Source organism: Panicum virgatum, chromosome 3N (assembly GCF_016808335.1).
Source record: "Panicum virgatum strain AP13 chromosome 3N, P.virgatum_v5, whole genome shotgun sequence".
Taxonomy (NCBI): domain Eukaryota; kingdom Viridiplantae; phylum Streptophyta; class Magnoliopsida; order Poales; family Poaceae; genus Panicum; species Panicum virgatum.
This window is the reverse complement of record NC_053147.1, coordinates 52,087,732-52,111,353: the sequence shown is the minus strand read 5'-3', so window position 1 is coordinate 52,111,353 and position 23,622 is coordinate 52,087,732. Positions and strand designations below refer to the sequence as shown.

The following is a 23,622-nucleotide window of genomic DNA, read 5'->3' as shown; positions in this document are numbered from 1 at the left end:
GGTAATTAACCGGGAGCTTTCCGAGGCCCCGGGAACCAGTAGATCACTTTCGCCCAAGTTAGATCTGCCCAACGGCGGCAGGCTATGGAGCGCACACTCATGTATGGGAACCTGTATTTGTATTTTACAAAAATATGAATAAAACTTGTGTTCCCGTCTCTTTTGTTTCTTTTGTGTATTTTCTATATACACTGGCAGGCCCGCATCTTCTTTATTTCCCAAGTAGAGAAAATCCTGTGTGATTTTTCTCTCAAAACACCTTAATTATATGTAAATTGTCTATGATGCAGGAGACATGTGAAAAGAACAAGAAGAAAAGAGAATTGGTGAAGTTCCCTCAAACAACCGGCTCTCGTAGCTACATGGTCGTCATTGATAATCTTGTAAGTAAACCATGGTCAATTGTTCATGAGCTGTTTTGTCAAATTAAAGCTACTATGAAGTCTTGTGACCAAATAATGAAGCTTGATGAATACAAATGTAATTTTCAGGGTGACTAGTTTCAAGATAAGGAAGAACCTAATGCATTTGATTTGTTCAAGGTGTGCCACTACAACAAGAAAAAGAATGGGTACACTCCTAATGTGCAGATGGCAACTGTAAGCCTCCTCTCAAATGATGCTATTTCAAATGCTTATTTTAAGTTGTCTCATGATTGCAAACCTTGTTTGCTGCTTGTTTGGTAGAATCAAATGGAGAACAGCCTGTCGACACCTGTAGCAGGAGATGAACAGCCCAAGTCCGCGACTCAGGTGGTAGCTGATGTGCTTGCTAAGAAAACCAAGAAAAACCTGTTCCTTAAGAATGTGGGGATGCAGGATGCACAGACAAGATCAAGTCTTCGAACAGAACTGGAAGCAGAGAGGAGGACAACTTTTGAGCTTCGATCCGTTGTCCAGACCCAATGTGGACAAAATTATGAACTATCAAGGAAGATCAATGAGTCAGAGGAGGCAAGGATCAAGGATCATAAGGAGATGAACATGAAGCAAACTGAGATGAATGCTAAGCTTGAGCGTTTGCTAAGCGAGAGTCAACCAGGATAAGCGCTACATGGTATGTTGAACCTAACCTTTTGCTTGGACCTATATGTTATTGTTGCTGCTGCAACTTCATGCGTTCTGTTATTCCATTCTTTTACCAGTTTAGCATCTGGGTAATGTTTCTAGTGCTGTCCCTTTTTCTTTGTCAGTTAGCATCTGGGCAATGTTTGTTTTCTTCATGGATATAGTGTCACCTCTGAAATGAAATAACATGTTTGCTGTCAACTTCTATAGATTGAACTGTAACCTGTCTTCTTCTTTGTCAAAATGTTAATTTTCCAACTTCTCACATGTTGGTTATGTGATTTTCAGAGATGGAGCATTTGTGGATGTTTCATGACATTTCAATAGGTACTGCATCTCACTAGTTTACTCCTATATCTTCTGTTTACTGCATGTGTAATCATCTACCAATTATTGCTTCTTTGTCAAGATGTTTCTTCTTGCTCAGTGTTAATTTTTTTAATGCACATCTACCAGTGAGAATGGTTGCCTGCTTGTTTCTTTTTTTTACTACACACATGTACTAGTGACCACACACATTGTGATACAAAGCTAAGCATGAGTTCCATTTTAACAAATTGTGATACAAACCTGAGCATGGGTCATGTCTCTGAAATTCTTACTTCTTTGGTGATTATTTTGTTTTCAGGTTGAGAGAAATGCAAATAGAGGATATAGGCTTTGGAAGATGTTTTGGTCAATCACTGCAACAGAGGAAGTTTTGGTCACTCTTGCCATGCAAACCATAGCAGAGAACTTTTTGGTCATCTCTTTTTGTTAACTCTTGTGATAAAAACCATAGCATAGAACTTTTTAGTCAATCAGAGCTCTTTTTGTTAAACTGATGTTATACTGCTGTTATGTGATGTTATTGCTGCTTTGTGATGAAATCTTCAATATTTAATAAAGAAAACACATGAATATACTGTTTTGTGTGTGCAATGGCTGCTGTTGGGTGTTGGGCTGAAATGATGTATCATGGTCTATATGTTGGGTTGGGCTGAAATGATGTGGCCTGGTTGGATATTGGGTAAGGCTTAAATTCGAAATGCAATGGTGGCTGAAATGGGCCGGCCCAAAATGGCTAGGCAGAAATGATGCTTTGCATCATGGGCTGGACCGAAATGTTTCACTAAGCCCAAAAAACGGCCCAAATTAGTGGCCTGTTTATGAAATTAGCCCAGCACTTGATGTTGATGTCAACCACCGCCATGTCATCAACAAAAGCCACATCATCCGATAAAAAATTAAAAACAAAAAACAAAAGCCATGTCAGCTGCCATGTCAATAGCCACGTCAGCCACCATGTAAGCATCTATGTCACTTGGATATACAATCTATGACGGTTTATGTGATGTTTATTTTCATCAGAAACATTGGGCCTGGGCGGGCTTTGGGATAGAGTCCATGGGTTCAACACTAATCTATGAAAGTTAAGGATATGATGGTCGTCTGTGATGTTTTCATTGAATCGTCACTAGGGTTAATAGGTTACGCGTAATAGATGACTGTTATCGCCATAAATTAACAGGTTAATTAATGGGCCGCGAGTGAGTTGGGCTTAATGAAGAAATTAAAGGAGGCTTACGAATCGGCTCCTGCGTGAGCGTTTGGGCCATGTGGGCCATGTATCTTTAGATTTAGTTCAGTTTGAGTTAGAGATAGAGTCCGATATGGACACGTTAGTTTAGATTGTTGTCCAAGTCTCCGGACTATAAATATGTACTCTATGACATTTGTCAAGGAAGAACGTCATCACGTTTTGCAAACAACAACTCTCGGTGCACCGCCACCCCTAATTCTAGGGTTTCGTCCAAGTAAGCGCCATGCTGCCCTGATCGCTTCTTGCGATCCGGGCATCGTTGTTGTTGCTTTTACCTTGGTATTACTCATATTGAAGCATTTTTGATGGCGAGTAGTACTAGTTATCCTGATTTTTGTAGCATGATTTTTAGTAGATTCATCGTGCTTTTGTTGCTTATCATCTACGAACATCATGTCATCTCTGCGCGATCATGTTTTAATCTTATACTAATTCTCGTTGCATGGAATTAGTCGCGTAGAGATGACACTCTGCTCCTTTTTTTATCTAGTAGATCTAATCTATTATGGTTAGTTCTTATTCTTAAGAATTAGCGTAATATCTGCTAGTTTAGGCCTTGCAAACGGGTTGGATGATCCGGCGACGTATTAGATGCTTTGCCTTGATCTTAATAGGGATTGATCCGGGAATCGGCTTTCGCTTGTTCTTAGGCCTCTTTTCTGGTCAAGGCTCGGTTATCTTTTATGCTCGTTAGGCCTAACTACGTGTAGGATGTTCCGATCTAGCAGTGAAGCTTTTACCGTCGTGGATTAGATTAGCTAGATTTAATTGAAGCAGTTTTTGCAGTTATTTGCTTTATCCATTACCATCTGGATATGCAGATCCAATCTGACACCGGGACTCGATCGGCTCTTTAAAGCCGATGCAAGAGTCGTCCCGGGGAGCCGACCATGGCTCGGACTAATGTTTACACGTGTCTGTGCTTGTAGGCAAATCGTCAAAGCATGTTCGCACCCTCCTGATCGGGTATAGATCAGGTGGCACGCCCTGCATCTCCGGAAGCGACGGCGTGTGCCAGGATTTGGGCCGTTGACTGAGGGACCGGTGCCAGCCAGCCTCCCGGCTCCTCGTGTTGCCTGTCACTACTCGCCGGTGGGTTTTGACCGACAACAACGACGTTAAAATAAACCATCATCCATGATGGTTTGTGACATTTTTTCGATGATCTATGACGTTTTTGTCCCGTCATGTATAAAAGGATTTCTTGTAGTGTAAATATTGTGTAAGCTTCTGTTGTAGTCATTGAGCAATACTCAACTATATTTGTCTGTTGTAATAAATTATTTTAACCATTTCCAAGAGCTGGATACTATTTAACCTCCAACCATAACTGCTCATAGTCATTTAAAACACAATAAAACAAGAGGGCCAACTCCCAACTAAAATCATCAATATTCACACTACTTTTATCTACATAAAAAATAAAGCTAAATATCTTCTAATATTGTTGACACCAAATTTTAACACGTGTCAAGGTTGAGTGTTACAAAGGAGAAAATGTTCTGTTTGGGCAGGAACGGTGGATTTGGCAGGGTGATCGTACATCACCGATGGAAATCCTGTTGACCGAAGGAAGACAGATTTGACCGGATATTTTGGGTTTGGTTTGGCAGGGAATATTTTTGTTTAGAAGTAGATTTTGTTTTTAAGTTAGAATCATGTTTGCCGTGATCAGCTAGGAGCTTGTTAGTGTGGGGTATAAATATGAGCCCCCGGTCATTGTATAAGATTGATACACATCCATACAACAAAACTTTATTTCTCTTACAATTTACTTTTTCGTTGGCGGCTTCGGCCTTTTTCTTTTTCGCGAGATCTTTCAAGCTGATCAAGGATGCCTCATATTCAAGCGACTTGGTTTGCTAATAAGTTTTCGTTTATGGAGTCAATCTGAGTTTTAGCTTCCGGGTGTATCGCTGTGGCTTCGTTCAGATCTATTCAAAAGTTATTGAATTTATCTAAGCTTTGATCTCGGGCGCATCACTGTTTTCTCGTTTAGATTTTTCACAATTTACCCAGCTTAGCAATCTATTTAATTGGCTATCAGTCCCTTGCTGTAACGTTAGATCTTGAAATGATTAGATTGGTTGTAAGCTTAGCTTTGTTCAGATCCATACATTCGTGGGTTTGCACATTGTTTTCTGTCACATGTCGGCTTTAGATCTAGCCGTCTATTGCATACCGGTATCTGCAGCTTTTTGCCGATTCCCTTTTGATCGCTTTTAATACACGCATTTCTTACCCGATCTGTTGTCATTTTCTGTATCGGCAGAGCCTTGCCGATACACTGCGTGAGAGTTATTCGGAAATTCAGCCGATACGCTCTCGTATCTGACGGATTGCTGTTTCCTTGTTAATTTACAGGTCAAATTAACTGGCACACCTTGGTTTGATTCAAGTGCAGTCTGAGCTTGTCATACGGGGCTCTCGGGCTTGGTGTGTGATCCTTTCGCATCAACAAATATGGCATCTATCTATATATGGTTCCATGTAATCAATTAGAATGAACTAACTTATTTGTCTTCACTAATAAATATCATGGTTATTTTTTTATGATGACCCCTATTAATTAATGCTCACAATGGTTTTTGTTGTACAACTAAACCCAAAAGAGTATAACGTGTTCATCAAATGTGCAAGTCTTTCTTTCTAGAATCAAAATCCAATAGTACTTGGTCCACAAAATTGTACCATGAATTTATTGAGGAAGACTCAACCATATTTGTCGCATATAACAAAATTGTTCATCAACCGTTGTTGTACCTCCAACCATAACTTCTCCTAGTAATTTCAAAGGCATTTATAGAAGAGGGTCAACTCCCAACTAAAATCATCAATATTCACACTAATTTTTTCTTCACAATGAAGTAAATCTAAATCTCTTTTAATGTCTCTTCTATCCACATCTGATTCCACATAATTAAATAGATAGAACCCACTTGCTTCTATATTCACTCATCACAATCAACCCTTGACAAGTAATAATGCTCACAATGGTTTTGTTGTACAACTAAGACAAAATGATTGAAGGGCTAAGTTTATTTTTCTCAAATTGAAAGTCCATTGTACATAAACATATTAAGCATATATAGTTTAAAAATTTGAGATAAGTGTTGAACTCTAATTTCTTTTTTGTGTGGCGTATCTGCTCACATCGAGTTCTTTAATATTTAGCGAACAACACTCAATTGTACCTACGTGTAACTATCCCATGCATTTTTGTGTGTTTCAAAAGTAGCTAGTGAGCTACAATGCTAACCATAAATATTTCCCATGCCAGCTTCAATATCATTTAGCAATAGATATGCACACTATATGAACTACACTAAACTATATTTTCTCCTCTGCTCTATATAGTTGTGTGATATCAAAAAATTTAACATTTGTTTCATCAACATGATATGCACATACAAATATTTCGAGGGCATATAATTATTCATGTCAAGCACTAAAATATTCAATTAGCAACACTCACTTGTATCTGCGTGCTATAATAAATGATCCAATAAACTTTTGACATTTCAAAACACTACTCAACCGGAACCGTAGCAATAAATCTGCATGTTTGTTACGAAGTTATTTGGGGAATGATAAGAATTACTACCCATAGTCACAAAAACACAACTAGTTTTAACGGTAGATCCAACCCCATTACCTAGGTATACTATTCGCATATTATTTGAGGGACTCATATGAACTACACTTTATAGAACCTGGTCAAGACATACCTATAAATATTATTATTTAACTCTACTCACATTAGAATCAAACGCCAACTAAACTTTCTCACTAACATAAATATTCACATAAGGTTCTATTGCATTCCCTGAGCAAACACTCAACTATATTTGTCTTATTTAATAAATAAGTTCAACACTTTCAAAACTTTTCAAAGACCAAGACAAAACTTTACCTACAACCATAATTTCTCATAGTAATTTTGAACTACCCAACTGTATCTGTGTATAACAATAAATATGCTAGCTACTTTCAATGTAATATATCACAAAAATTCCATCTATATCTCTAAAACTAAAGACATATACAAATTATATTGGAGACTATTCAATGAGTCAAATCCCTATATTTTTCTTGGAATTTGTACTGATATAAAAAAATTTATATCATGAGCCATTAATTGTTGGGTCTCCAACTACTTATTCATCTAGTTGGCTACAAATAGGGCAGCACCCATTTTCTGTGGACACAATTCCTAGCTTCTAAATCATTTGCAGGATGTAATATCTTACGTCATGTTTTCAAAGATTCAATAAACAACATTCTACTAAACTTTTCTACCATCAAAGATATTTATGGAAGCTTTTATTCAACTCCTTAAGGAAGACTCAACCATATTTATCGCATATAATAAATTATCGTGGATCTTGTGAAAGAGTCCACCGTTGTTGTACCTCCAACCAAAACTTCTTGTAGTAATTTCAAAGGCATCAATAGAAGAGGGACAACTCCCAACTAAAATCATCAATATTCACATTAATTTTACCTTCGTAACAAAATCAAACTATATCTCATCTAATGTCGCTTCCATCCACATCGGACTCCACAATAATTTCTAACAATTAAATAGATAGAACCCAATTGCTTCTAAATTCACTAAAAAATATCACCGTAATTTCTAGTTATTTAAAGAAGATCACAATCAACCCTTGACAAGTAATAATCCTCACAATAGTTTTGTTGTACAACTATGCCTAAATGATTGTAAGGTATCTATTAAAGGGCTAAGTTTAGAAAACAAACAGAAAGCTTGTCATGCAAAAACAAATCAAGCATAAAGTTTGATTTGAGATAAGTATAGAAGTCTAAACTTTTTGTGTAGCGTGTGTGTCTGCTTACATCGAGTTCTAAAATATTTAGCAACACTCAATTGTATCTATTTGTTGTACCAGATTATCCCATGCATTTCTGTGTATTTCAGATAGCTAGTGAACTGCAACCCTGACCGTAAATTCTGACACCAGCTTCAAAATCATTTATTAAAGAATAAAAAATTGCCACCCCTACTCAGATATGCATACTTGTTTTAACAATAGATCCAAACCCAACTCTATGTAATGTCTAGGTGATAACTGTTCCCATCACATTTAGGGACTTATATGAACTACACTAAACTATATTTTCTTCTCAGCTATATGTAGTTGTTGCCTGATATCAAATTGTTTTGTACATTTTACATTTGTTGCATCAACCATGATATGCATATCCAAATCTTTCATGGGCACATAAGTAGTCATGTCAAGGTCTAAAATATTCAATTAACAACACCCACTTATATCCCTACGCTATAATAAATGCTCAAATAATTTTTTTAGCATTTCAAAGAACTACTCAACTGCAGCGGTAATCATAAATTCCCATGTCTGTTACGAAGTCATTTATGAAATAATAAAAATTGCTACTCATAGTCACAAATACACAAGTAGTTTTAACGATAGATCCAAACCCATTTGCCTTGTTGATAACTATTCGCATAATTTTTAGGGCCTCATCTGAACTACACTTTATAGAACTTGGTCAACACATATATACCTATATTATAATTGAATTCTACTAAAACTTCACTATAGAATAAAATACAACTAGACTCTCTTACTACCATAAATATTCACATAAGGTTCTATTGCATTCACTGAGCAACACTCAACTATATTCGTCTTATTTAATAAATTGGTTCGAGACCTTTAAAACTTTTCAAATACCAAGAAAAAATTTACCTACAAAAATTGTTTCTCATAGTAATTTCGAACTACCCAACTGTATTTGTCTCTAACAATAAATATGCTAGCTACATTCAATGCTTTATATCACAAACAATTCATCCATACCTATAACACTAAAGATACAAATTAATCGCTCCATTCCAAATTTTAGATCGTTTTAGAAAATCTAGATACAAAATATTTGCTATGAGCCTAGATATATAATAATACATAGTAAAAACTATGTATCTAGACTTGCCACGGATGGAGTATATTAGAAACTCTTCATTGAGTACCATTATTCTCCTTAAATATATATGGTGAGCCATTAATTGGGTCCCCACCTACTTATTCATCTAGTAGCCTACTATAAATAGGACAGCACCCAAGTTCTGTATGCACAATCCTAGCTTCTCCATCCTCTAACTTCCTGCCATGGAGGTGCATTCTAGTCTCCTATTGACCTCCCTTGTTCTCATAGGCCTCCTATCTCACATCACTCAAACCATCTCCCATGGAAACTGTGAAGGATCTAGCCAGTGCACATATGTTGTACGTGTGCGCCCTCCATCCAACTTTTCCATGGACATGAGCCCCATGAACCTTGAGGACTGGTATAGGTCATTCCTCCCACCAAGAATGGCTAGATCCAAGCCTCAATCACCATTCATACACACCTATAGACAAGCCATTCTTGGGTTCGCCGTGAATCTCACAAAAGATGAGGCTGAATACATCAAGACCAATGATGGGGTCCTTATGGTGTACCAAGACAACCTCATTCCGCTCTTGACAACCCACACACCAGATTTCCTTAGCCTACGGCCAAATGGAGGGGCTTGGAATACCTTAGGCATGGGTGAGGGAATCATCATTGGGCTCCTCGACACTGGCATAGACTTTGCACACACATCCTTTGATGATGCCGGCATGGCCACGCCACCTGCTAAATGGCGTGGATCCTGCAAGTTTGAAAGTGCTCGCTGCAACAAGAAACTTATTGGTGGAAAGTCACTGGTTGGTGGTGAGAATCCTGAGGCACCAACGGATGATGTTGGCCATGGAACACACACTGCTAGCACAGCTGCCGGCAGGTTTGTACAACGCGCAAGTGTGCTTGGTAGTGGCAATGGCACGGCGGCTGGCATGGCTCCACGTGCACACCTAGCGATGTATAAGGTGTGCACTGAGCAGGGTTGCTATGGCTCCGATATACTTGCAGGAATGGAAGCTGCTATTGCTGACGGTGTTGATATCTTGTCTATATCACTCGGCGGTCGTCCACAAGCCTTCCATGAAGATATTGTTGCCATTGGAACCTTTTCTGCCATGAAGAAGGGGATATTTGTGAGCTGTTCTGCAGGAAATTCTGGCCCTCTTTCCCAGCACACTAAGCAATGAAGAACCATGGGTCCTGACGGTGGGTGCAAGCACAATGGACCGGCAAATGAAAGCCATTGTGAAGCTAGGCGATGGCCGCTCATTTGTTGGTGAGTCAGCCTACCAACCACCCAACCTTGCTTCTTTACCACTGATGTTTGAACTTGATGGTTCTGATAACATCACTGGAAAAGTTATTGCTTGCGAGTTTGAAGGATCTCAAGTTGAAAGTGGTCAATCTGTCAAGGATAGTGGTGGTTCTGGGATGATAGTACTGGGAGCTGAGGATAGTGGCTACACAACTTTTGCTGCAGCGCATGTCCTTCCAGCATCATATCTGAACTCCCCAGATGCTGCTGCGGTCAGGCAGTACATTCAGACATCCAACAAGCCGACAGCCTCGATCATTTTCAATGGCACGTCTCTGGGAACCACTCCAGCTCCTGTAGCTGCTTACTTCTCATCTCGTGGGCCTAGTACAACAAGCCCTGGTATTCTGAAGCCTGATATCATCGGTCCCGGAGTAAATATCATTGCAGCATGGCCATTCAAAGTAGGACCGAACAGAATTGATGAACATGATATGGTCTTCAACTCCATATCTGGAACATCAATGTCTACACCTCACCTTAGTGGCATTGCAGCTATTATCAAGAGTGCACATAATGATTGGTCACCTGCAGCGATCAAGTCAGCCATCATGACCACAGCTTATGTTGTCTATGATAGCAAGAAGCCTATACTAGATGAAACACTCAATCCGGCTGGTCATTTCACAATTGGAGCCGGACATGTTAACCCCTCAGAAGTTGTCAATCCAGGCTTGGTCTATGACACTGATGTGGAGCAGTACATTCTGTATCTCTGTGGCCTTGGTTACACAGATTCTGAAGTTGAAATAATTACACATCAGAAGGGTGCCTGCAGCAAAGGAACAAAATTAGCTGAAGCTGAGCTGAACTACCCTTCGATTGCAACAAGGGCAAGTTCAGGGAAACTTGTTGTGAATCGAACTGTCACAAACGTTGGTGATGCAGTGTCATCTTATACCGTTGAGATTGACATGCCCAAGGAAGTTAAGGCGACTGTGTCCCCAACAAAGCTAGATTTCACCAAGGAGAAGGAGAGTAAAACATTTACTGTCAGCTTAAGCTGGGATGCTAGCAAAACGAAGAATGCTGAGGGAAGCTTCAAGTGGGTTTCTAGCAAGCATGTTGTTAGGAGCCCCATTGTAATTTTCTAATGTAAGATCATCAAGATAGGACTTCATAGAAGTCCTCTACTTATTTAATAAATAATTTAGTCTATCCTGAAATGTTCTATTCCTAAATACTATGTCTTCAGTCACATACAACATTATCATGCTTATAACAGCACACTCAATAAAAATAATTATCTAAACTTAGATGTCTATATGGAAACAAGTAAACTTATAACCGCACATCTTTAACTGGCCAACCGGCCTCTACTGCTTTAAACAGTGAATTTAAGAGGGAGGACGTATGCACGTTGGAGTCTTGGAAGTCTCTGACCTGACTTTGTGGACTTTTGACCGTTCAGTTCCATGCTGATTTCACCCACTATTTCGTTTTGGTAGCTAGCCTGTAACTTCTATTCGAATGGAAACAAGAAACATAACGTGTCACATAGCTTTGCTGTCTTTGCACAAAACACAAGCCAGTGGTATGACGTGCAAGACAAACTTTTCAAGTTCTAACATGTTTCCATCTGGAAGCTAAATGCAGTTGCACATCAATGTACAATGCTGCTTCCGAAGCAAGGGAAACCTCATACAGTTGCAATTCACCTCACAGCTCATCTCCTTCGCGTCCTGACGACCTAACCTGCCTTGCTAAGAGCCTAGTTGGTTGGATGCCAATTTTGCCAAACCCGAGTCGGTGCATGCCAATAAAATTTGGCTACCAATTGTTTCATATCTAAAAGTTGGCACTTGCCATAAAAAAAACTAAAAGTTGGTACTTCAATATTCGTGATCAATACAATAGCAAGTTTAGAAACTTCTTAAACCTTATAAAACAAAACATATTGGTTGTCATGTTTGGCACTAAACCAAATGAAGATCTAAATTTTTTGCCAACACTTTAGCGTGTCATGATTTTGCTTGGCAAAAATTGACATCCAATCAATCGGACTCTAATTGTCCAATAACAACTATCCATACATAATCTGAAATGACGTGCCGATGACCCCAACTCTCCTTTTCCCCATTGCCTTCTTTATTTCACACACTAATCCTCAACCATACATACAAACAACTCACTTCACATACCCTCTCTCTCTTGCATCCTCGTGCCAAAGAGAAAACTATGTCAGCTTCTTCCATTAATTCCCTTTGTTGAAGAAATTCTTTGGCCATGTCAACAGAGCAAACTAATGCTAAGCATTTGTAGAACGGCCACGAGTAACGAACCTTCAGTGATAAGGATCCCTTCGTATGTTTCACGGTGACGCAATATGTCCGCCGGCGATGATCCTAGCCGCCGCCTTCGGCTCTCCAGCCGGCGATCTCGACGCAGCCACCGCGCGAAAACTGCAAGTCCACAGCCCGACGGGAGGTGGGCGGTTAGAGCAACAGGGAGATGATTAGTAGGCCGGGCCAGCTTGGCATTGGCTTGCTCCAGCGGCTTCCGGGCCACCTGAGAACATGTACACAAGATAGGGCCAGAGGTAGGGCGGATTCGGTGGGATATGGGCTGCTTCACAGTTTTGGGCTTAAATACGTCTAATCTAATCCAATTATTCGTACACATTCTACTAGACGTTGTTCCATGATGTAATAAATGTAACAATCACAGAATTATTCCAATTTATATTAATGAAAAAATATATTGGTAAATAAAAACGCACAGCAAATTGATGGTAACTAAAGCTCACGTGCAACGTGGATACTAGTTTTCACATAATTTGTTCTTATTGGAGATTCCATACCGTAAGGAACTTCCCAAGAATCCATTGTGAGCACAGTGGTAACCGCCTTATCTATATCAATCATCAATACTATAAAGATTGAAAACAATTGAAAACGTTTCTTACTCAAATCGGACCCACCTTACCCCTCACGTTGGACCCGTATGTCAGGGTTCAGATAGGTGGGAGCGGGTGCAGACCCATAGAAATTGGATGTTAGGGATGTTTCTGCCAAAAGTTGATTCTTTTTTCACTCACGGCGATCCTACCCGCCCGCGTACCCATCAACCACACCTCCGCATACTGGTTCGTGACCTTCTCCTTTCTCTCAGTTCCTTGCCATGGTCCTTCTCACCTCCTCCGGCTCGCCGCGCACCACCGCCTCCTCCCCTCCTCCCGCTTGCCGCGCGCACGCCACTGCCTCCTGTCTTGCCACCCGCGCGGATGCCACCACCTCATCACTCGCTGCCCGCCGAAGGAGCTCGGCCTCATGAGCGAGATTCGGCATGGGCAGCCTCCGGCAGGGGCCGATGGGCGGCATGGCCGGCTTGGCTGAGCTCCACGTGATGCTTTCCACGGGTAGGCAGGCGGAGCTCGGCCTCGGCACCGCCACTGATATTGGCGTGGGGCGAGGTGGGGTGCGGTGACTGGTGCAGTCCGAGGCGAGGAGGAGCGCGAGGGCCGGCGTATGAGGAATTTGGGCGCTCGACCGCCGCCCGCCGACACAGCAGAGTCCGGTGCCATTGTCGATGCTGCGGAGGTGGGTATTACGGATCCGAGTGGAGCTTCCTGGCCTGCCTACTGTTGTAACTAACAGATCGACTAGGATGAGATCCAGTGGGTAAAACTCGACTAACTTGAGTATAACAGAGAGATCTTGAGTACAAAAACTAGAAATAGACAGAGAGAGTGAGGTAGAGGTGCAAACCATCCACAGAGGACTTGGAAGAGCCGGCCCCTTGGTTGTGCGCCATGCCAAAGTCGTGGACGCGCCAGAGTCGTGGACGGCGTGGCGTGGTCGTGGACGGCAGTGAAGGCGGCATGGTGCTTCCCATCGCTAGCAGCGCCTCCCAGATCGGATCGGGCTAGGACTGTAGGTGGATTTAGGGGGCAGCGGTGAACTTTGGTTACCGTGCCCTTGCCCCCACCCTCTCTTTTATGGTGGCGCTGCACGATGGGGGGCCACAACCATTGATTGGTTGACTGCCCCCTATCAAGGCACAAATCAAGGGTTGCTCTAGCCGTTGGGCTGGGCGAGATCAACTCTAACATTCTTCCCCTTTATGTCTTCTTACATACTTACTTCTTATACTCCATTCCATCACAGATTAGCGCATAGAGCATGCATCGTCACAACAGTTAATACCATTGGATTAACAGCCACAATGCACCTTTTTGATTCGAAACAGAAGCTTGACTTTTGGGCCCTTACTATCCAAGATTCATAGGCTTTCTCGTAAACCCATGCCGGCTAAGTGTTCTCTGAATACACTGGGTGGTAATCCTTTTGTAAGCAGATCCGCTAACATTTTCTTCGTGCTCATATACTCGAGACTTATGGTATGATCCTGGATATGCTCTTTAATAACATAAAACTTAATGTCAATGTGTTGGCAGCACCACTTGACTTGTTGTGAATATAAAATATTGCAGTCTCATTGTCGCAGTACATCATTAGTGGTTTTTCTATGTTGTCGACTACTCTGAACCCGGGTATAAATTTCTTTAGCCATCTAACCTACCCGGAGGCCTCATAACACGCCACAAATTCTGCATACATCATGGGTGATGCAGTGACTGTCTATTTGGAGCTATTCCACGATATAGCTCCACATGTGAGAGTGAATACATAACCTGATGTGGATTTTCTATCGTCTATATCTCCCGCAAAGTCCGAGTCTTAATAACCCTCTATCTCTAGGGAATCAGATCTCTTGTATGTTAACATGAGGCCTTTCGTACCCTGCACATAATGCAAGGCTTTCTTAACCATTTCCAGTGTTCTATCCCTGGATTACTCTGAAATCTACCATGTGTCCCGGTAACAAATGCTAAGTCAGGACGAGTACATACTTGGGCATCTGTAAGCTTCCAACAGTAGAAGCATATGGTACCGCTTTCATTTGGTCTACCTAATACTAGTTTTTTGGACACTGAAATTTCCCAAAACTGTCGCCCTTGGCAATTGGAGCAGGTGTTGGCTTACTCGCATGCATACCGTACTTCTTCAGTACCTTTTCTAGGTATGCTTTCTGTGATAATCCTAAAACCCCCTTTCTTCTATCTCGGTGAATCTCAATTCCTAAAACGAATGATGGTTCACCAAGATCTTTCATATTGAATTCTGAGGACAAGAATTTCTTTGTCTCCAGTAGCAGATTGATATCACTGCTGGCAAGCAGAATATCATCCACATACAGGATAAGGAAAACAAATTTTCCATTCTTGAACTTTGCATAAATGCAATTGTCCTCCTCATTTTCTTTAAATCCAAACTTTCTTACTGTCTCGTCGAACTTTAAATACCACTGTCTTGATGCCTATTTTAGTCCATAAATTGGATTTCTTCAGGCGGCATCCCATATGTTCTTTTCCTTCCATGACAAAACCTTTAGGTGGAGCCATGTAAACACTTTCATATAAATCCCCGTTAAGGAATGCCGTCTTTACATCCATTTGATGTAACTCTAAATCAAAATGAGCAACTAACGCCATTATGATTCTGAAAGAATCCTTGCATGAGACAGGAGAAAATGTCTCATTGTAATCTATTCCTTCACTCTGTATGAAACCTTTCACCACAAGTCGCGCTTTGTATCTTTCTACATTCTCTTTGGAGTCACATTTCGTCTTGTAGACCCATTTGCAGCCTACTGTTTTGGTTCCGTTGGTAATTTCTTCTAAATCCCAAACATCGTTGGTACTCATCGATTTCATCTCATCTTTCATGGCATCTAACCATTCAGATGAGTGACTATTTCTCATGGCTTCTTCAAATGAGGTGGAATCACCCTCCATTTGAACTTCCTCGCTATTATAGACTTGATAGTCGTCAGAAATAGCGGCCTTTCTTACTCTTTGAGATCTTCTGGGCGCCACAACTCTCGGCACTTCTTCTACTTGGGGCTGCTATTGCTCCCCCTCATCTATGGCAATTTGTTCTATCAGATCCTAAAGGACAGGTTCCTCATTCTGATTTGTTCCCACAACTAGAGAACTAACAACAGGTGTTGGCACTATGGTGTCTTGCACTGTTGGTGCCGCAGCTACAGGCAACGCGAAAAACAGCTCCTGAATAATCGGAGGGAACAAAGACCCGCTTCTCCTCAAGATCAATTTTCCTCGCAACCATGCTCCCCCTGACCATCTGATCTTCCAGAAAGACAGCGTGTCTCGTCTCTACAAACTTTGTGTATCTATTGGGACTGTAGAAACGATAACCTTTTGACTTTTCTGGATAGGCAATAAAATGGCAACTTATTGTCTTAGGATCTAGCTTCCCAATATTTGGGTTAAAGACTTTTGCTTCAGCTGAACAGCCCCACACATGTAAATAATTTAATGTGGGCTTTCTCCCTGTCCACAACTCATATGGTGTTTTAGGCACCGACTTGCTTGGTACACAATTAGGAATATGGATGGCGGTTTTTAATGCCTCCATCCACAAACTAATCGGCAACGTGGAGAAGCTCATCATACTTCTCACCATATCCATTAAGGTACGATTACGCCTTTCCGCTACTCCATTCTGTTGAGGCTCGAATGGTGTAGAATACTGGGCTACTATTCCATTTTCCTGTAGGAACCTCGCAAAAGGTCCATGAACTTGACCATAGGGGGTGTGCCGACCGTAGTACTCACCACCTCGGTCGGATCTTACTATTTTAATCTTTAGATTGTGCTGATTTTCTAATTCAGCCTTAAATATCTTAAATTTATCCAATGCTTCTGATCTTTCTTTAATTAGATAAATGTAGCCATAACATGAATAGTCATCTATAAACGTTGTCAATGAATCATATCCGTCCACAGACCTTACGGGGAATGGTCCACAAATATCTGTGTGTACTATCTCCAAAACCCCGGCACTACGTTTGGCTCCCTTCTTTATTTGCTTGATATTCTTTCCCTCAATGCAATTGATGCAATATTCTACGTCTGAAAAGTCTAACAGATGGAGAATATTTTCTTTGATCAATCTCTCAATTCTCCCCCTCAAAATATGGCCTAAACGGCAGTGCCATAATTTTGTTGAAGTCTCACTATCGCATCGTTTGTGCTTACTCTTTCCATTCATAGACGAGGAAGACTCACTATTGCACACAATATTTCTTTCATTGCATACAACATTCACATTCCCATGCATAGACAACATATAAAGTTTGTCTCATCGGAAGGTGAGACCAACACACTTATTATTAATCTGAATCTCACACTATTCTATGCCAAAATGACAATCAAAACCATAGTCTGCTAAACATGAGACTGAGATCAAGTTTTTAGACAAAAAGAGTACATAAAGAACATCATGTAAATGGAGTTTGTAGCCACCATCTAACTCTAATGTGAGTTCTCCTGTCGCTTCAACGTGGCTGTAACTCCATTGGCCACCTTAAGCCATCTTTCTCCTCTTTGAAGGGCCCTCCTCGTACTTAAACCCTATAAAGAATTGGCAACATAAATAGTTGCACCTGAGTCAATCCACCAAGTAGATTTATCATAACTTAAATACAGGGTTTCATCTATGAATGTAATAGTGTCCTCACCTTTCTTTAGTAGATGCTTCAGGAAATCTGGGTAGTCTTTCTTCCTATGTGTCTTAGAGTGGCACCACAGGCATTCATCCTGGTCTACTTGCTGTGGGTCTTTCTTTTGAAACTTGCCAGATGGGTTAGAGGAGGAGCCTCTTCCCCAGTGAGGTTTCCCTTGTGGTCTAGCATTCTTATCATGGAAGTTCTTTACTTGTGCTGCACAAAGTTAAGAGAACCACCATGTGCATTCTTCAGTCTTTCTTCCTCTTGCACACACATGGCAATGGCCTTCTCTATGTCCCACTCATTAGGCTGAGAGTTGTAGTTGACTATAGAAGTAAAAAACTCACGAGATAATGAATTGAGAGCCAGATGTACTATGTAGGGATCTAGAAGTCCCATATTCATTGTCTTAAGCTTGGCTGACATGGTGCTCATGCTCAAAATGTGATCTCTGACACCACCACTAGTGTATTTCATGGTACTTAGCCTCTCTATGAGAGTAGATGCATAAGCCTTTGTAGAACCAGTAAACTGATTCTTCACTTTCTCAAGGTACTCTGTGGCGGTAGCACAATCTGGAATAGCTCCTCTTGTGCCCTCTAAGATGGAATTATTGATGACCATCAAGCACTTCAGCTGGAATTGTTCCACTTGGCTTTGTCTAAATCATACTTAGCTCGCACTGGAGCATGATCTCTTTCCCAAGTGGTCCAAGCCGCATCGGTCTCACTCTCTCCCCTTACGGGTGCTGGCGGCTCAGTGGGAGCCTTCTCTGTTACTGCCAGATCTATCTCAGCAAGTGCAAGGTTCACCTCCAGCTCCTTATGCCATATGCCATAATTCTGCCCAGTAAGCTTTGGAATGCTATTGATGAAGGTCATAGCATTAGAGTCTGAAGTATAAACAAAGGAAAGTGAGACTCAACATAATAATTATTGCATATCTCAATTTAACGTTGGTCCAAATTAAGACATACAATTAACTTGCTACATCAATTCTAAATCACTGTTGGGCAGAAATATAATAAATGCATGAAAACTTACTGAATAAAAATATAATATTGATATTATCAACGTTGATCAGAAAATAATAATATTAAAACTGACTAAAGCATAACTTGCTCCTCAATTAAAATGTCCCGTTGGTTTTAAATAAATTAGAGGATAGAACTTAACTAAGCAGCGGAAAAATGAAAATATAATGAGGACTTTTCAGAAGCATCTCAAGGTTCTCATTACTCTCTAAATATTATACATGTTAGTGCAAAATAATTAGAGATAAAAATGAACTAAAAAGGTATTAACAGCTTCTAAAATTGAAAAGACTTGAAAAAGTATCAATGTGCTTAGACAAAACTCGGCCCGTGGCCACTTTGTAATATCAAGAAGATCGATGAATCGTTGTGAAGACAGGAAGATGCTGCGGAGATTAATCAACCGATGATTGCAAGACGCCGGCGCCTAAGAGAAATCAATCTATGACTTCAAGACGCCAAAATTAAGCACCCGAGAGGCTGTGTGGTTGAAACAGCTTTGAGGAATCACGGCCGATCAAACAACGGTGGTTCGGGCAGCGGCCGCCGCGTCAGTCTCCTCGCGAGTTGACTCATGCAATCAATACAGAATCTCCTAGCACCGGTGGGTTTTTTTATTTTAATTATTCAATAGTGGTAATGGTGGATATTTTTTAATTAGATATAGGGGTATTTTAGAGAAGACCATCATGCAGGGAGTTCGACGTGCAAAGATGTAGCATGCTATGGCTGGAAATCTAGAAATCAAGGTTAGGTGAGAGAAGCTAGCTTACGTATATGGTGGCGACGCCGGCGGAGTTGCCCTCGGGGGGCTTGATGTCGTTGCCGATGGTGCCATACAGGTACGTGTCTTGTCTTGCTGCTCGTCTAGGGACTGCGCCAGCACCTCCTTGTCTAGATACATGTCTCCAGATTAATTAATCTGTAATATCAAGAAGCCGATGAATCGTCGTGAAAACTGGAAGACACTACGGAGATTAATGAACCGACGATTGCAAGACGCTGGCGCCGACGAGAAATCAATCTATGACTTCAAGATGCTAGAATCAAGCACCTGAGAGGCTACATGGTTGAAACAACTTCGAGGAATCACGGCCGATCAAACAACGGTGGTTCGGACGGCGGTTGCCGCGACGGTCGTCGATGTCCTGCTTGGTTCTGTGTGATTGGGGACAGAACTGCACCGGCAAGATGCGGCCGCTGATGGCACCTATATATTTAAAATAAATAAATATATCTCCTATATATGGACACGTGATGATACAATGTGGTCTCCTCGCGAGTTGACTCACGCAATCAATACAGAATCTCCTAGCTACGTGGGTATTTTTATTTTAATTATTCAATAATGGTAATGGTGGATATTTTTTAATTAGATATATGGGTATTTTAGACCAATTTTTATTATAATGGCAGTGGTGGGTAATTTTTATTTTTTCTTTTTTTTTCTGATTAACGTGGAAATTTCTAGGCCTTGAGAGCGAACGTGTATGCTTTTTTTATTGGCCAAATAATAAGATAATAGATAGATAACGTTGAGGGTGATTTTGCCCTCAATTTTTCTTGCCCCTGTTTGGATCGCAAATGTTTTTCATCCTCGAAGTGAAAGGATAACTATAGTTCTTTGTACTGAAGTGTTGGGATGAGAAAAATGATGAAAACTTTGTGGGCCCCAAAATGCTAAACTAACTTTTAAGAAAATTTGAGAACATAAGCTAATCCATATCTCAAGTGACTCCAGGCCAAGAGTTTCCAAGAACCAATCCAAAAATATTCATGCCAAAACAAAAGTTCGAATCCGACAGAGATAACTTAACTAAAGCTTGAAAGGCACTATTATTCTATTAGCTGCAGCACTACTAATCTAAAGCCTAGACTGCGTCATATTTTATTTTATGACTTGGAGAGCCACACATTGGATTGGTGTCAACAAATAAAGTCATGCAGGAAAGGTGAGGAAACATTCCATCTGTCGAGAAAAATTCTTGTCGAACTCTTCCTTGAGTGTAGCAGACTAGCTAGCACAGGTGAGAAACATTGTTGTTCAAACGCATTAACATAATACCTGGCTGGCTGGCTGCTGGCGAACAGAAGTGCAAACACAATGATAGAGGTGAATTACACTGGACACACGCACACTGCTCTTGAGAAAAAGAAAACAAATGACTCAAAATTATGCAACGTGACACTTACTCTTTAGTTGGCTACTGTAGGTAGCTTGTACATGCAAACAATCATAAAGCATAGATGGAGCTCCACTCCAAAGTCACCTCTACAACTTCAGAAACTTTTGGAGCCGGAGCTAGAGAAAGATTGCGAGTATTTAATCGAGCTGTCTGTTCTTAATTTTGATTAAAATTATAGGTTTAAACCACTTTATTCCAACCTGCAAACTCTAAAGACACGACCCAAAAAGGCCCTTATATTTTAGGAGCCACAAAAAGCCTAGCACTGGGCCTGCACACTCGCTGGCGCCATCTTGAAGTAATGGTCCCAAGCATACTGGAAGGTGATGGACTTGGAGCTGGGGATCCGCCGGCCGTCACCGAGGAGGTAACCGGACCCGGCCCGCCGGAAGAGCTTCGGGTCGACAGGGTTTGAGCTCGAGAAGCCGTTGGACCGGAGGTAGACGTTGTTCACGGCGCACCGGCACCGGTTGGTCACCGTCACCTGAAACACCGTGTCGATCCCGCCGGCCATTTTCCCGGTGTTGGTCTGCTCGACGCTGATGCTCGACGGCGTACACCCCCGGCATTCCACTGTCGATATCCAGAGTAGAAAAGTGTGAAAAGTTTCAGAAAATGAAATAGTCTGACAGAACAAACAAAATGAAACATCGCGGCTCTTTACCAAAAGTTCCAGCTTGCGACCGAGTACAAAATTTGAACTTGCTCGGCACAAAAATTCAGGGGACAATTTCTTTATTTTTGGTGATTGATCGACACACTGAATGTTTGTTATTACCTTGAGCAACCAGGAGCAGCAGAAAGATTGCAGCGGTGATCAGCTTGATGGACCGCGACATGTCGTGGGCTTGCAGCAGAGCTCCTTTTCTTGCATGGGATGGAATGGTGTGAGCAAGCTTAGGTATTTATAGGAGGGCGCTTGTGAAAGATGGGAGTCTCCAATACAAGTACGGAATCGATGTTAGGCACTGCGTAATAGCAGAGCAACTGTATCAGGTGTTCTTTTGGACAAAGGAAATTTCTCGTCATTCCTCATGTAACATCCTGATCAATTACAGTAATGATTGTGACAAGTCTCACTATAGTAATTTAGATAGGCTGGAGTTGTCTTATAAGTATTTTGCAATTCAAACCTAGCGCCTCCGGATTAACTCTTCTAACCGAGCCAGTGGCGGACCTGAGAGAAAATCAAAGGAGGGCTAGACAAACATATACCTTCCTGTACAAGAAAGAAAATTATTTTAGATTTTGCATTGATTTCGTACAGAAATTTGACCTAATTTCATCAACAAATCATATCCTATGACCTTTTTTTGTTGAGGGTGGTCATGGCCCCTGTCAGCCCCGTCAGTTCCACCACTTAATCGAGCTAGGATAGATATGCAAAGGATGAGGTATGGAATCTAAACTGAGAAATAAGAAACAAATCATTCTCCAAGTTTGTTATGAGGCGAATCACAGACCACCTCTCAGTTGCTCATCGTGGACGCGGGCCAGGTAATTAACAGTCCTTTCAATTTTATAACAAATTAGTAGTTGCTAAAGCATGAAGCAAACTAATCGTGTTGAATAACTTTGTTGTATATGGGAAGAAAATGCTCTGATGAGAGCAACTCCAAGGGGCTGGCTAAAATGATTTGTATTGGTAAAAAAAACGCCGGTCAATACCCTATACCCTATCCAACAGCCTCGCCATCTTCCTCACGTCACTATCTCGCTCAGTATCGTGTCACCTTCGCTCGGCATCTTTGCCGAGCCATTCTGTCTCGCCATCTCCCTCCCTCGTGCGCCCCTGCCCTCCCGCCCTCACTTCCTCGTGTGTGCCGCCACCATTTTGCTCGAGCCGAGCTCACAACCGATAGTGCCTGGAGCTCGCCTCGGCCCGATTCGCCGCCGCCTCCACCACCTCCTCCACTCACCCTACCTCCCTAGCTGCCCAGTTGCCACCCAGTGTCGCTTCCAGTCGCAGCACCGTTGCCGCCTGACCTCGCTGTCCACTGCTGCCGCACGCCACCAGCCGCCCTGGTCACACATCCGCCAAGCCTAGGTGAGGAATGGGTTCCCCTCACCACGAGGATGCTCGCCGGCCTCTTCTCACTCATCGGAGCCTTACTGTCGGCGAGGAATCGGGTGGTCAAACTGGTAGCCGACCGATTTTGACCTGGCCATGTCTCTGTCCATGGGGTCCCCTTGTCGGTGGCTGTGGAGCGGGGGAAACCTGGTCCCAGTCGCCCTCCTGCATGCCCGTTTTGGCGGCTGATGTGGATGTCATTTGAATTATGGACATCACGATTGGAGACACCGTTGGTTTTCCTAGCGTTTTTGAAGATTTTCTATATTATATAAAGGATGTAGAACTCTATGTTTAGCTAATATTATACCTAATTTCTTGGAGTTGCTCTAAGTATAACATGGTCCATAAAATCGTATTTTCTATTTGGAAATGTTAAATTGCATGGGAATTTTCGTCGTCCGCGTGGATCACTCGGTGGATCACTGGGATAAACACAGCAACACGGAATCATGCACCGAGAGGTAAAGTTGACTACATGGACCCAAGCCGTTGACCCAAAAGCTAGCGGAGTCCAGCCCGGAGATGGCTTTCCTCCCATAACAAACTCCCAACACAACAACTAAAGTTCAGAACGTAATTTCCGTGAACCAGTCTGAACCTAAAAGGCACTATACTTTCGTTTAAGAAAGAGAAAAGAAATCCTTTCCGCGTACACACACACACACTATGAAATGATCTATGTACACTCGTAGTGGTCTGCAAAGTGAGTTGAAACCAGTCTATAAACAATAAAGTCAACCACGACTGAAGTCAATGATGTGAACGTACGGTCATTCTTTAGCAGCTTCGTTGTCCATCCACCGTATCCACCAACAAACCTACGCGTATTAAAATAACAGCTACCGCTAGTTCCAATACCGAGGGTTGAGGAGGATCAACAAATTTAAATCGAATTCAA

The 23,622-nt window shown here is 41.7% G+C and overlaps 1 protein-coding gene and 1 pseudogene across 1 annotated transcript; one reads left to right on the top strand and one right to left on the bottom strand.

Moving 5' to 3' along the window:
- Positions 1-8,787: 8,787 nt before the first annotated feature.
- Positions 8,788-11,059, top strand: LOC120666143 (annotated as a pseudogene).
- Positions 11,060-20,786: 9,727 nt separating this feature from the next.
- LOC120663340 lies at positions 20,787-21,523 on the bottom strand. Its single transcript, XM_039942144.1, has 2 exons — positions 21,429-21,523; positions 20,787-21,223 (listed from the first exon to the last, which is right to left on the bottom strand). The coding sequence occupies exons 1-2, from the start codon at positions 21,487-21,489 to the stop codon at positions 20,910-20,912; spliced, it is 375 nt and encodes a 124-aa protein (XP_039798078.1). The 5' UTR covers positions 21,490-21,523; the 3' UTR covers positions 20,787-20,909.
- Positions 21,524-23,622: the final 2,099 nt, after the last annotated feature.

What these genes read in the sequence shown, in the direction of transcription:
- LOC120663340 (XM_039942144.1), bottom strand. Translation starts at nt 21,489, where the DNA reads ATGTCGCGGTCCATCAAGCTGATCACCGCTGCAATCTTTCTGCTGCTC. An exon ending in GCTGCTCCTGGTTGCTCAAG is followed by an intron (nt 21,224 to 21,428) that starts GTAATAACAAAC and finishes GGATATCGACAG; the next exon opens with TGGAATGCCGGGGGTGTACG.